Here is a 12955-nt window from a genome sequence, read left to right as displayed (position 1 = left end):
AGCACTTTACACGTTGCTTGTTTTTTATGTGCAGGTGGAGAGAACTTTGTAGCTTTGGATTTGATTGTTCAGCACGTGCACAGTCAGCTGGAGAAGGTAAGGAATTCTCAGTTTATGTTTTTATCGTTTTGTCATTTGAGGATGTGAGGGATTTCTTTGGAAAATTGCAGCTTTAATTGCATGGGCTTATAAAGGATACTATGATCTATAGTTTCTGCAGACAGGTGGAATGTATTAAAGCTGGCATTAACTATTCCTACATGTTTAGATAGAGCTTCTTATATTTTGCTGACCGGCTTTCACTGTAGGGTGGCACATACTCTTCTAAAAACTCTAAGGTGGGGATGCCTTTATGATTACTACAGCAGAATCTTTTTCTTTTTTTAACCTTTCAAAGTAAGTGTGGTGCTGGCTGGTGTGGAATAGTGTGAACATGGCCTGTGGGGCGTTGACGGCAAAAAATTCTTCTTTATTTATTATTTTGGGGGAATTGATACAGAAATAAAAGACGGAGGCAAATTTACCAAAACATCCCAACAGCTAAGATTCATCAGACATGTTAGGTCCATAATTGGGACAAACAATAAGGTGAAGTTTGATTTTTTTTTTTTTTTTTAAGTCAGAGACTGCACCTATTATAAAAAAAGAAAACTAAAAACACACTTCACTTTAATTTGAATGCTGGCACCTTCATAGTAGTGACACACACCACTTGACCACTTGCAGGTGTGCATTTGTGCTGTGCTGGGTTGCGTCTGTTGTGCGAACACAGCAGACTTTTGACTTGAACTTTTTTTTGAAAAAGTGGAAGAAGTTGCAGGAATTTAAACCTGGTGAACAGGATGGGCTGTGGACAATAACATGATGTCACATGCTGCTATTTTTCCCGTCTGATGGTAGAGCACATTAGCTGATGTCATATTTTTCTCCTCTGCTTTAGTAGTTTGGATGAAGTTAAGCGACAGTGGCCTTTATGATAAAATAGTACTAAAAGTAATTAAGGGTACTAAAAATCAGGAAAGTAAAATTTCTGGACACTTTTCTCTCAGGCCATTTGAAGTGATGCAGGAAGATTTGTGAGGTCTTTTTATGCTTTTTTTTTCCCTTTTACACCTCGTGGTTAGAGGTCTTAAGTAGGTACCTTAAATTAATGACCCTTTAAGGAAAGATCGTGTCCTTCATCTTAGCTCACCTCATTGTTCTGTCATCCACTCACTTTTTGATCTACCGCTAACAATGATCTGCTCCACCTTCAGCACATTCAGTCATGGTCGCTGCCAGAACACCCACAGCATCTGTCACATTCACAGGCGTGTGTGCAGTATGTAATAATGAGAAATAGATGGGCACACACAGGTTAGCATGACACTGTCCTGTTTTACACTCACATATTTTTCTCGTTGCCTTTACTAAAATTACTAAAATATGCCTTTTTTAAATTAAAAAACACATTCATAGTTATATTTATATGAAAAGTACAAAACATTGGCATTATGCGCTTTCCTTTGTTGGCAAAGGAAAGAATACCAACTCCTTTCTTTGCCTTCTGAACTGTGTTACCACTAGGGCTGCTCGATTATGGCAAAAATGATAATCACGATTATTTTCACTGAAACTGAGATCTCGATTATTTGACGATATTTATTTAACAATAACAATGTATTGAATAATGACTTTAAAGATTGTCAAAAAATAATATAAAATGGTGTGCAAATACTGATAACAGTGCAAATGTTTGCAATATAAAAAATAAATGAAAAATGTAAACATCTATGTTTAGTGAACTTTGCAGTGTTGCTCTGTGGGGCATCTACGACACTGTAGCAGAGTTTACACACTGTCTACTTGATCCACGTCTGACTCCGCGAACCCATAATGTTTCCACACCACTGAAGTTTTTTGTACCTCTCTTTTCAACCAACAGCAGTCACTTTTCTCTCCAAATAACTTCTGCTTAGCTTTCCGAGCTTCCCTCGGGTCCTCTAATCAGCGGTCCCCAACCCCCGGGCCTCGGACCGGTACCGGTCCGTGAGTCGTTTGGTGCCGGGCCGCGAGAGTTGAGGCTCAGGTGTGAAATGTATAGTTTTCAGGGTTTTTATCGGTTTTCAGCGTTATTTTGTTATCGTTTTTATCGTTTACTCGGTTTTCCTTGGTCTTTTCACGTGTGTTATGAATAAATATTCTTTTTTTCGGTACCGGTACTAGTTTTATTTTGTTGTATTTATCCGCGACACCTTAAAGGCTGGTCCGTGAAAATATTGTTGGGCATAAACCGGTCCGTGGCGCCAAAAAGGTTGGGGACCGCTGCTCTTAATTGTTGTGACACGTGTTCGAAATGCAGAGAGGTGCACTCGATTTGCCACACGGAGCAGCGCGAGAGTAAAGCACGAGGGAGGGGCTAATAATCGGCTCAGTCATTTTTAATGATCGTTGAAAGCCCAGATCGTAATCGTGATTAAAAATCGATTAATTGAGCAGCCCTAGTTACCACTATTGTTTGCTTGTGTTTTAAATCACTGCACCTTTTTTCCATTTTGATATATAAAGGACGGGGTGGCTCAAGACCTTTGCATAGTGCTGTGTATCCAGAAAGTTGCAGATTTTTAAATCAGTACTTCTGACACGACTGTGGTTTTAAACTACATTATTTTGCACTGACAGCTCATGAAATAATTCGCTTGTTTTCACTTGTTGTTTCTACAGTAAAATGAAGTGGTCATAAAAAGCTGATATATGACACAGTTAAACTCTTGTCCAGCCAAACATGAAATTAAAGTTCACACTTGAAGTGTTTGTCTGTTCAAATGTACGACTCTCCACAGGCAAACATTTATTGTGTATTGTGAATTTTTTGTTTCTCCTTTGGGAAGAGGTTTATGTTGTGAATGATCCTTTTTTTCTGACAAGCCGCTTGTCTCACGTTTTGTTTTTCTTATGTTTCTCGCTGTTTGCACACACGTGTCTGTGTGCGTGTGTCTCCTTGTACGTGCACGACCCCTCCTCTCCTGGCTGAATGCTGTGTAACCATTCCAGCGTGAGATCACTGTGAGGTACGACTGTTGGTGCTTTTTTTTTTATTACCACATCCTCAGAGTCATCTTTTTTCTGATCTTTTATGTCACCACATTTTCAAGAATGCCTCACTATTTTATTTGCAAAGACTAAACTGTTTTGTTTTTACTACAAACTCCTACACATGTCAGTGCTTCACCTGCCTTTTCACTTAATTCTATGTTTTATCCCGATTTCATTTCATAATGGTCAGAGGGTTATAATGATTTTATCATCTCTGTCTCTGTTTCATCTTTTCTTTGTTTTACTCAGCAGAACTATTTGAATGTATTCATTGTGAAAACACCTAATCAGCCTATACTTTTCAAGTTATGGATTAAAATAAAAACGTGTCATTAAACATAATTTAAAGTGTCGTGACCAGTGGCACATTTTGTGTGTAATATTTCTTGTACTGTCATATAACTACAGTATATAACCCGAATGGTGAGTTTAATAGTTTCCTGTAAGTCATTAGAAACCATTGATCACAGTTTGAGTTTAGAAATTGTGATAACAAGTTAATGAATGTCTTTATCACACTTGTTATCTTTTATTTATTCAGGTAAAAGTCTCATAGAGATCCCAGAATTGAAAAAGAAAATGAAATTCCCTTCATTCTGTCCTGGTAGTGAATAGGATCAGAAGCAATCTGGAAAACTATCATCTAGTCTGCTAATGCAGGACAACAGACAATATTTCAGTGTTTTTGTAGAGCCAGGTGCTATCTGAGCCAAGACTTCCTGTTCTGTGCACTGTTTATTTCAGTTGTTTAAATATTTAGATTTAAAAATAGAAAGAAAGGAGAAAAGCAAAATCACTGAGAAATGTGTCTCTACTCTCCACATGAATTGTATGCAAACACATCCAGCACAAATGTGATTGGTCAGAAGAAGACAAGTCGTTATGTCCTGTCTTCTATTCTGGACCAACAACCTGTTTTTCATGGTTATGAACTTAGGCAAAATTCTGATTTGGTTCTCTCAGACATAGATTGGCTAGTTTGCTGAAGTTCCTCAGGTCATGTTCACACCTAACCACAACAACATGCAGCCAGCTCAGCAAAGCATGTGCCAAGTCACATCATTTAAAAAAAAAGAAAGGCACAGAATAGACTTTATGGTGCAGGATAGAGGAGAAAGATCAGATTTTGGTGTCCACAGGATGCTGTAAACTTGCAGAACAGCTGGAGTGGAGACCTAAATTATGTGTGATCACAGGTGGTCATGTGCTCCTGTGTGTGTGAGATGAAACCTGCTGAGAAGTAGAAGTTCTTAGCTTCAGTTCACCCTTGAATGAAGATGAATTTGCAAGCCTACTTCAGCTGAAGTTTCAGTGGGTTAAATGGTTTGGTTCAGCAAATCTAAGGTCAGCTCTTAGATGGATTTGCTGCCCTCACAGCTTTTACTGAAACTAATCCCAGTTTCTGAAGTTGAGTCACCTTAAGCGAACCCCACTCGTGAGATAAATTGAAGTGAGCGTGCTCCTCAGTGCAGAGCTGGAATGTGTTTGTTCGGTGTTGTACAGCAGCAATGTGGTGAAGCTGTTTCACTGCTAATTCTCTTCTCTCTCTTCCTTTCTCTGTTTTGTTTTTTTCCTCCTCTTGTCCCTTTGTGTGTGTGTGTGTGTGTTTTTTTTGTTTTTTGTTTTTTCCTCCCTGTGTTTCCTCCTGCCTTCACCTTTAAACACTTAATCTCGCCAAACAAATATCTGTCACCTTCTTCAGAGGAAGATGCGCTGGGATATGTGAGCCTCACCTCGTGCACCTTTTTTCACTGTTGTAGTCTTTAAAAATACAGATTTGTAGTCTTAGATTTAATGCACTCAAGCCTTTTTAACTTGTTAAAATATGCACTACATATTCTGACTGTAGTTAAACCGACACGTTTGCTGGGTTTGATTCCACAAATGTCACAGTTCCATTAATCTAAGCTGTGCACAATTAAAACAAAGCATGCTGTATATTTCAGCAGCAGAGTGTGCATGAAGCAGAATAGTTTCATTGCTCTTTAGTATTCTAAGTAGCATGTGTTTGAAATGGTATGTGCCACATATGCCAAATTTTTAATTTTTTCATGATTGCTTTTATTGTTTTTCTGTTTGTGGCACGCATTGAATTATTTAAGTGCAAACTTTTATCTGGCATTATGATCAAAACGTTCTGAGAACAAAAGCCTTGCTAGATTTAAGAAAGCTTCCAGTACCACGAACAATGGAGCAAGAGAGGTGAAGAGTCCACTGTTTCTAAATCTAAAGACTCTACATCAGGTGAAAAGCCAGGGCAGGATCAAGTCCTTCATTTATTGACATTTACGGAGTTTTGCATTCTGAATTTGCCCCTCAGAGCGATACTGTCGATTCCTGAAGTGTCAGGGGAACACTGATTGAACACTATGTTAAATAAAGCAAGGCTTTTAATGCTGTGTTTCTAAAAGTCTGGCAGCTGACACACAGAATCAGCTTCTTCCTCGACTTTTGCTTTAAAATCAAAAAGGCTTGTTAAACCGTGTAATGTGGGGCGAGTTACACAAAGATGCCTCATGCTTATGCTGGGGTGGCCAAACGCTGTAATCCCGTAGAGCTGCCCGCTCTCCATGTTTATCGTTAATGTAGGAAGCAGTGCCACTGACATTAGTCCTGATTATAGCAGTTAATATCTACACAGACTGGTGAGATGGATGGACGTCTTGGCTAATTTATTTAAAAAAGGAAACTCCGCTTATCTTTGTGAAACCGGCCCCTCATCAGTTAACCTTAAAATGTCTGCTTTGCAGAGCGTTTGGTCGTCGGTGTTTGTAAGCAGTGCACTCTCTGTAGTGGCTTGTGGTAGGACTTAAGATGCTTGCAGCTTCTTAATATAACCTCTTTGAGCATCGTTCTGTGTCGTGTGATTTTGTGATTCTGGGTGTAAAAAGTTGCTCATTGATTACAGATTTGATATTTCAAGGCAGTTAATGAAAATGACACTTGAACCGTTTTTAAACAGCAGATATGAGAACTGATATGCATATATTGAAGCCTTTCTGTTTACATCAGGGTAGTTCTGGCTCATTGGTCAGCTGACTGATTACATCACTATGCTGGATGATTATTAGATGTCACTTAAATATGAAAACCCCCCCAAATAAGTACTAATTAAATCAATTTCTGAATTAATGAAATGATTTTAGGTTACATTTGTATTAGTACATATTTGAGCAGCTGTACAATACCCAGCCTTTTGAAATATTTGTTACAGAACCTAAAATACTAGTTTGTTTTCAATATTTTCTTTCAGAATAATAAAAAAAGAGATGAAAAATGAACTGATTGGTTCTGATTAGTTAACCTGCAAATCCAGAAAAAGTATTTAGTTGAATGAATGTAGACACGTCTCTTACTTTGGATGCATGAATGTGTTTTGTTTGCCGCAGATCGGCTCTGGCCTCGGCTCACCAGGGTCAGCCATTACCCAAAACCCTCAGCGTGATGGAGAGCACGCCACAAGTCCGTGGCATGCACACCATAATCAGGTCAGAACGAACACTCTTTCATACGCTCATTTCACAAGCAAAGGCTTGTTAAAATTGGCCAGTGAGTAGGATTTAGAGACACCTAGCTGTGAAGCTGCAGATTTGCAACCAAACCACCTCTCGTACTTTACACGTTTTTACAGGCCTACTGTGGGCACCACTTCAAAATAAAATAAGAGACAGGACCTTTCTATAGTGACAGTTTTCTAAAGCTGCCCGCTGCCTTCATAATTTCATTGAAGATGGCAACAAAGTGGAGATGACATTTCCTTGCACTTCAAAATAAATCACTTCCTGTCAATTCTTTGCCCAGTATTGCGAGAGTTAAAACTTGCAGGTTAAACGCGACGATAAACACGATAATATCATGTTTCAATATATCTTTTAGTAAATCTAACAGTGTGCAGCAGATCATTGAAACCAGTGCTTGTGTGGTGCAGTCAGCACAGGTGAGCTATGGTGAGCTATCCCAGGTGGGATGTGGATCACGAGAAGAAAATATTTAAAAGTATAAAATTTCTTTAAAAATTATAATCAAACAGGAGCTTGCTACTTGACTTTTTATTAGGCCATAAAAAATCACTCATTTACACCAAGAAGTTTTCACCTGTGAACATAAAAGGTTCGAACTTTTCTTTTTAAAAAATATAAAAAAGCAGAGGGTCATCCTGTTTGCATCTGCCGTCTGTGTTTGTGTAGGAACAGGGAAACTAACCGAGATGAGTTTATCTTCTACTCCAAGAGATTAATGAGGCTCCTGATAGAGCATGCCCTCTCCTTCCTGCCTCTCAAGGTGAGTTTTTGCATGAAGATTTTTAACTGAACTCCTGCAGAGCACATTTTTTTCTACTGTTGCTTATGCTCCATAGCAGGTTGGCGTTTCTGTTCTGAGCAGGAAGTCTACTAATAACATTTTTAATAGTAGCAGCATCAACTCTTGCCAAGATTTGTCTTGATGCATGCTCAGTCATCCAGCTAGGTTGAATCCATTCATCTGGACGTCGCGTTTTCAGACTGAGTGACGAAATGTTTCTCCCACTGAAAATGCTACGTCCAGATGAACAGATTCAACGTTTTGGGATTTTGCTAAGATTGATTTACTTCAACCTTTAATTTCCTTATGTTCCTCTTGGCTCTTTCTCCTCCTCTGCAGTCAGTGTCTGTGGAAACGCCACAGGGTAGCATCTATGAGGGGAAGAGGCTGTGCGGTAACAGAGTAAGTCCTTTAAGATGACATTAACAGTTACTATAATGAGAGGACATTTAACTTAAGATGATAATTTTGCACATATGTAAAGATCTGGAGGAGCCGAAGGTTTAAGTGCACATAAATTTTAAACCTTTTAGTGTTTTCTGGTCCAGATAAGCTGGATCGCTCTAGAAAACCTCACAAAAATGTCTGTTTTTCCAGATAACGGGTGTTTCTATCCTGAGGGCGGGAGAGACCATGGAGCAGGCTCTGATGGCTGTGTGTAAAGACATCAGACTTGGAAAGATCCTCATTCAGACCAATCATGACACAGGAGAACCAGAGGTGTGTGTGTGTGTGTGTGTGTGTGTGTGTGTGTGTGTGTGTGTGTTTTAGGCAATACTATAAAAGTTTTATCAGTGTGGCAACATTAAAAACACAATTTTACATGTCAGATCTAGCTGGTTCTTCGTGTTCGACTCTGTGTTGTCCGAACAGGATTGTCTCTTTAATAAGTTGCTTGTTTGATTCTTTTTTCCACAGTGCTAATTATTGTATAAGTTAGATTTTTATGTTGTATAGATTTAATAAGCTTTCTCACTGTTTTTTTTCTCTCCATCCTCCAGCTTCATTACCTTCGTCTGCCCAAAGACATCAGTGAAGACTACGTCATCCTCATGGACAGCACCGTGTCCACTGGAGCTGCTGCGCTCATGGCGGTCAGAGTTCTGCTGGTAGGTTGGCCCCACGTCTTCACGGCTCAGTTGTTCGTACCTCAAAATACGTGCTAGGTTAATATTGCCTGTCTTGACCCAAGAGCAAAAAGACATTGTTTTGCTAACAGACTTTCACTTCCTGGTTAAATAAAGGTGAAAACTGGTGTCCTAAAAAATGCTGATGTTTTTAAATTCTCTCTAAGCTACCTTAGTGTGATTACTGCAGGGATTAGGCTGTTTGGCCAGCTTCAACCCTTCAGGGCTGAAGCGTCTGTTTCAGGGTAGGCAAACAATGAAATGCTTGTTTTTAAAAGACACCATCAGTTTAATAAAAGTGCTACAGGTGATTTATTTTATCCATTATAAAACATTGTGCAGGCTCAGGTCATTAGTATTTATTACCCTGTGATGCTGCTAATGAAGCCGAAGTTATTATGTAAATATATGAAATTATTAATTCTGGTTGGATGTGTTCTTTCACCGACATCATCTAGAAATAAGTTCTGTGTTTCTCCACATGAAGGACCACGATGTAGCTGAGGATAAGATCTTCCTGTTGTCCCTGCTGATGGCTGAGATGGGGGTCCACTCGGTGGCCTACGCCTTCCCTAAAGTTCGGATCATCACCACCGCCGTAGACAAGGAGGTCAACGACCAGTTCCACATCATACCAGGCATCGGTGAGTACATGCGCTCTGGCTTTATCAAAGTTCATTTATCATCTGTTTGAAAAACATTGTACTTTTAATAGACGATTAACATGATTTATAGAGTTTTAAGCATAATTAGCCCCATAAATCTTCTGGTTTTGCCAAAAACAAAACAAAACAGTGTGTTAAGAAACTTTACTGACAGCATATCTAGGGTAAAGTGTCCTGATAAGAAACAAGGACTGTGTCAGAGGCCTTAATGGAAGAAATTAATTGACTTTGCAGAGCTGGAAGAGATCAACAACCAAGTTTGTTTTTTGCCCTCTGGCCTTCAAATGTATTTTTAGCCTTTATTGACAAACAGTGGGAGGCTAGAAGAAAAGGTCACCTATAAATCAATAAGAGGCATTAGGTAAATCATCTGTGAATTACACAAAGTACAAAACCATTGCTGCATGGATGAAAGCTCTACTGTTTGCAGACAAAATCTAGCACCAGCAGAGCGGCTACAGGGTGTTTGAGAGTTTGGGAAAGCCACAGAAAAGTCAGTGGTGTGTTTTAGGTTTATTTAAAGTAGATTATTAGCCAAGATTATAAATATTTTAATAGCAAGGTAAAGGGAGTTATTGGGAAGGTTTACAATGTAAACATTTGCTCGAAAGAGCTCTGTTCTTTATACACACTGTAATCTCACATCTAAATCAGTGGCAGCAAAGGTGCAAAAATGATCTTAGAAATTTCCCACTGTGGATATAAATGAGCTTCTAGGTACACAGTGTAGCTTCTAATCTTATAAAGTTAGGAAAAGGGTAAAAAAAAAAAAAGGCAGTTATGCTCTTTAAAATCTTCCATATTCGCAATGGATGTCACCCACTACAGAGAACGCAGTAAAGAAAAGTCCAACTTTTTCTGTCCCATCTCCTTTCACCTGCTCCTCTCAGGGAATTTCGGAGATCGTTACTTCGGCACCGATGCTCCGTCGGACTGGTGTGAAAGCGACGAGGGGATGGAGTTCTGAGGAGAGAGGGCCAATCATGGAGGTGCAGGGTTGTTACAAAAGCACTTAGTCACTGGAAGAAGAAGACAGCTGATTGGTGCCATTGATGTCCTCCTGAACAGTCAGCTTTTGCTCTACAAACTGCTTCCCATTCACAATGATATGTTTTAAGGTCAGTTTGGTTATTAAAGAAGTCAGGAGCCAAAGTTGAAAGTGTTAGCTGTCCTGCAGGATGTGGGATGCTTCTAAAAAGATGATATACCATTAAGTTATAATTTAAAAAGGGGAAACCTAAAGCTACCTATTGAAAAAGAGAACTAATTCTGGTGTTAATAATTTTGCCAGTGATGTGTTTTTGTTGCTGAAGCTGCAGCCCGTGAGCCTTCAGGGGTGATGTTTAGATTTGCATCAGTTTACTGGAAACGCTGACCTTCATAACCTGCATAATGTAAATAAAATGACTAATTGACAGATTTTAAAACCCAGCTGATAAGTTAACTGGAAGATCCAGCTCCAGCGACGCTCAGTTATAATGATGTATAAGCAGTTTATGAAAATGGTCACTTCCTGGTCCTGGGTCAGTCAATAATAATGTTATCATTTGCTTTGCACATATACATAAAGGCGAGCGTGGACAGTTTTAGGTGATGCGTCTGGCCTAGTTAGCGTTGTAGCTTGGTGTTTTTCTCTCCTAGCTTAAAGCTCTCGTAAGAATCAGTGTATTCCAGCTTTGCTCTGCTGCTGAAGCTGCAGCTGTCTGTACTGTAAAACACTTTTATCTCAGGCGACTTCCACTGAAAGGGACAGCAACGACTCATACTTGAAGAAGACTGACCGAGTGAAAAGGTGAAAGGTTTTAGCTTCCTTTTTATTCGGTTACTCTCCTGTTAAATTGTTTTTTTTTTTCTCAGTGTCTTTGACTTTATGGTTCTTGTACAGCAATAAGAGAGCCAGGATATCCCAGTTAGTTATTTTTTATTGAAGCAATTTACATTTTGAGATTTTAAACATTTCTGCCAAGCTTCAGCTGCTAATTGAATCAACACACAACTAGGGAATGCTTTGTACTGTATTTCTTGTCAGCTCTTGACCTGAAACCCCTGTTACTGTGAGATTTTATTGATTCTCATCAACAGAAAACATCTTAAACCAAATGACAGCAGGGGTCTTTGCTGCTATAACGTTTTGATTTAAAACAGAGCTGCATTCAAATTTCCCAGATTTTGATTGGCTTTAAGTCTTAGTAGCATTTGTGTAAATGCCACACACTGCTTCTGTTTGCAGACATTTTTAAAAAATGTTTTCTTATTTATTTATTGTATTGTATGAGGGTTCTTCACACATTCAACACATAACAGATGTTTATTCAAACTGCATCGTGAAAATGTTGTTTGCATGTTATATGTTTTCAGTTCTGTACTCTTATCCAGTGCCGTATCATTTTATTTAATGACAGTTTGATTTGAGAAACACAGATTTAAAAGCAGTTTAAATTTAGCTCTTTCAGGTGCTTCAATGCTTAAAAGCCTCACCTGTGTACCTGCACCTTACAAGGCCTCATTTCCACCACACAGTGCGACTGATTCTTGGTACCACCATTTTTAGTGTTTTAAGCAAGCTAAGAAAATGCTGACATTCTGCATTTCCAAAGCCACATACGTGCCATCGTTGCTCTTCATGTGTTTTGCTTCGTGTAATGTTGCACCTTGCTGTGATGGCTGCTCTTCTCGACGTTGAGGTGAAGTGAGAAGCTGGTACCAAAAAGCGAGTAAAGTTGATGATGAGGCTTTGGGGAGCAGGAGCAGCAGCTGTGTGGATATTGTTACACATGTGCCAAATGTCCACTGTGAGCAAAACTCTAAAGCCGGGATGTCAAACATCTGTTCACAGCCCACAAATGGCCACAAATAATCTTAAGTGAGCCACGCCCGTAAGATTATGTATGTGTCGTCTTTGTCTTCTTCTTCCAACTGCTTCAATTCAGGGTTACCACATCGGCCCCTATCTCACCCTGTCCCTAGCACACCATACCAGTTACCCCACTCCCTCGTTACTTGTTGTTAATTTACATTTTCTTGTTTAATGGATCATCCATTTAGAAACTATATTTTCTGCATCCTACAAAAGTGCAATCTCAACAGTATACCTCAGCTTTTCCACATTCACAGAGTCTGTTGTCATTTCAGTTACCAATGACGAAGGTGTTAACTTGTCTAGATTTAAAACTATTAACTTTTCAGATGTTGTCACTCCTTGCTAGTGAAGCTGAGATCTCTCCCAGTTTTTACACTTTGTGAAGTCATCAAATGAGCCAAAATGGACCTGGTTCTGGTCCCCCCGGGCTGCATGTTTGACACCCCGTGCTCTCAAATAACTCTATTTCTTCTGACTTTATGCAAACTGAGTCAATAAAAAAGGTCACGTTAGAGCAAATTACAACACGTTACTTGAAAAATGTGTTCCGGGGACAGTATTGACCTCTCCTTGAGTGATTTACATTTTGGTTTCCTGGTAAGCCATTCCATTGTCATATTTATGCCAGTTACACCTGTTTGTAAACCAGAAGTCCCATTGTAATAACTTTTCTTTCTTTTTTTGTTTCATTTATCGTAAGTGCCACTTCACTTGAACAGAATAAAAATCATTGCAATTTGCTTCCTGTCATGTTGTTATTCTGGAGTTGTCCTCTAGAGGGCAGGGGTGTGCCTATGTTATTGTGTACAGCGGAACTGACGCAGACTACAGTTCCTATGCTGTCTTCACTGGTCGTAGTAGATCACGATTTCTTCTGCCCTTATTGTTTGCAACAAAGCTAAATAAATTGTTGATTACTAATCAAT

The 12955-nt window shown here is 39.2% G+C and overlaps 1 protein-coding gene across 2 annotated transcripts in view; it reads left to right on the top strand.

Moving 5' to 3' along the window:
* si:ch211-243j20.2 (uridine-cytidine kinase-like 1) overlaps nucleotides 1–12769 on the top strand; it is a 29184-nt gene extending 16415 nt beyond the window's left edge. Inside the window, exons 7-15 of one of the 2 annotated variants that reach the window (XM_006793538.3) lie at nucleotides 35–96; nucleotides 4778–4797; nucleotides 6465–6563; nucleotides 7263–7356; nucleotides 7717–7779; nucleotides 7975–8097; nucleotides 8379–8486; nucleotides 8992–9148; nucleotides 10060–12769. In XM_006793538.3, the coding sequence (XP_006793601.2) occupies nucleotides 35–96; nucleotides 4778–4797; nucleotides 6465–6563; nucleotides 7263–7356; nucleotides 7717–7779; nucleotides 7975–8097; nucleotides 8379–8486; nucleotides 8992–9148; nucleotides 10060–10136 (803 nt within the window). In that variant the 3' untranslated portion in view covers nucleotides 10137–12769. Of the gene's footprint in view, nucleotides 1–34; nucleotides 97–3033; nucleotides 3051–4777; nucleotides 4798–6464; nucleotides 6564–7262; nucleotides 7357–7716; nucleotides 7780–7974; nucleotides 8098–8378; nucleotides 8487–8991; nucleotides 9149–10059 lie in introns of both variants that reach the window. The other variant, XM_006793539.3, reaches the window with a different exon arrangement.
* The last annotated feature ends 186 nt before the right edge of the window (nucleotides 12770–12955 follow it).

This window comes from Neolamprologus brichardi, chromosome 15 (genome assembly GCF_056152115.1).
Source record: "Neolamprologus brichardi isolate AB-2024 chromosome 15, ASM5615211v1, whole genome shotgun sequence".
NCBI classification, from domain to species: domain Eukaryota; kingdom Metazoa; phylum Chordata; class Actinopteri; order Cichliformes; family Cichlidae; genus Neolamprologus; species Neolamprologus brichardi.
This window is presented reverse-complemented; position numbering and strand designations above follow the sequence as displayed.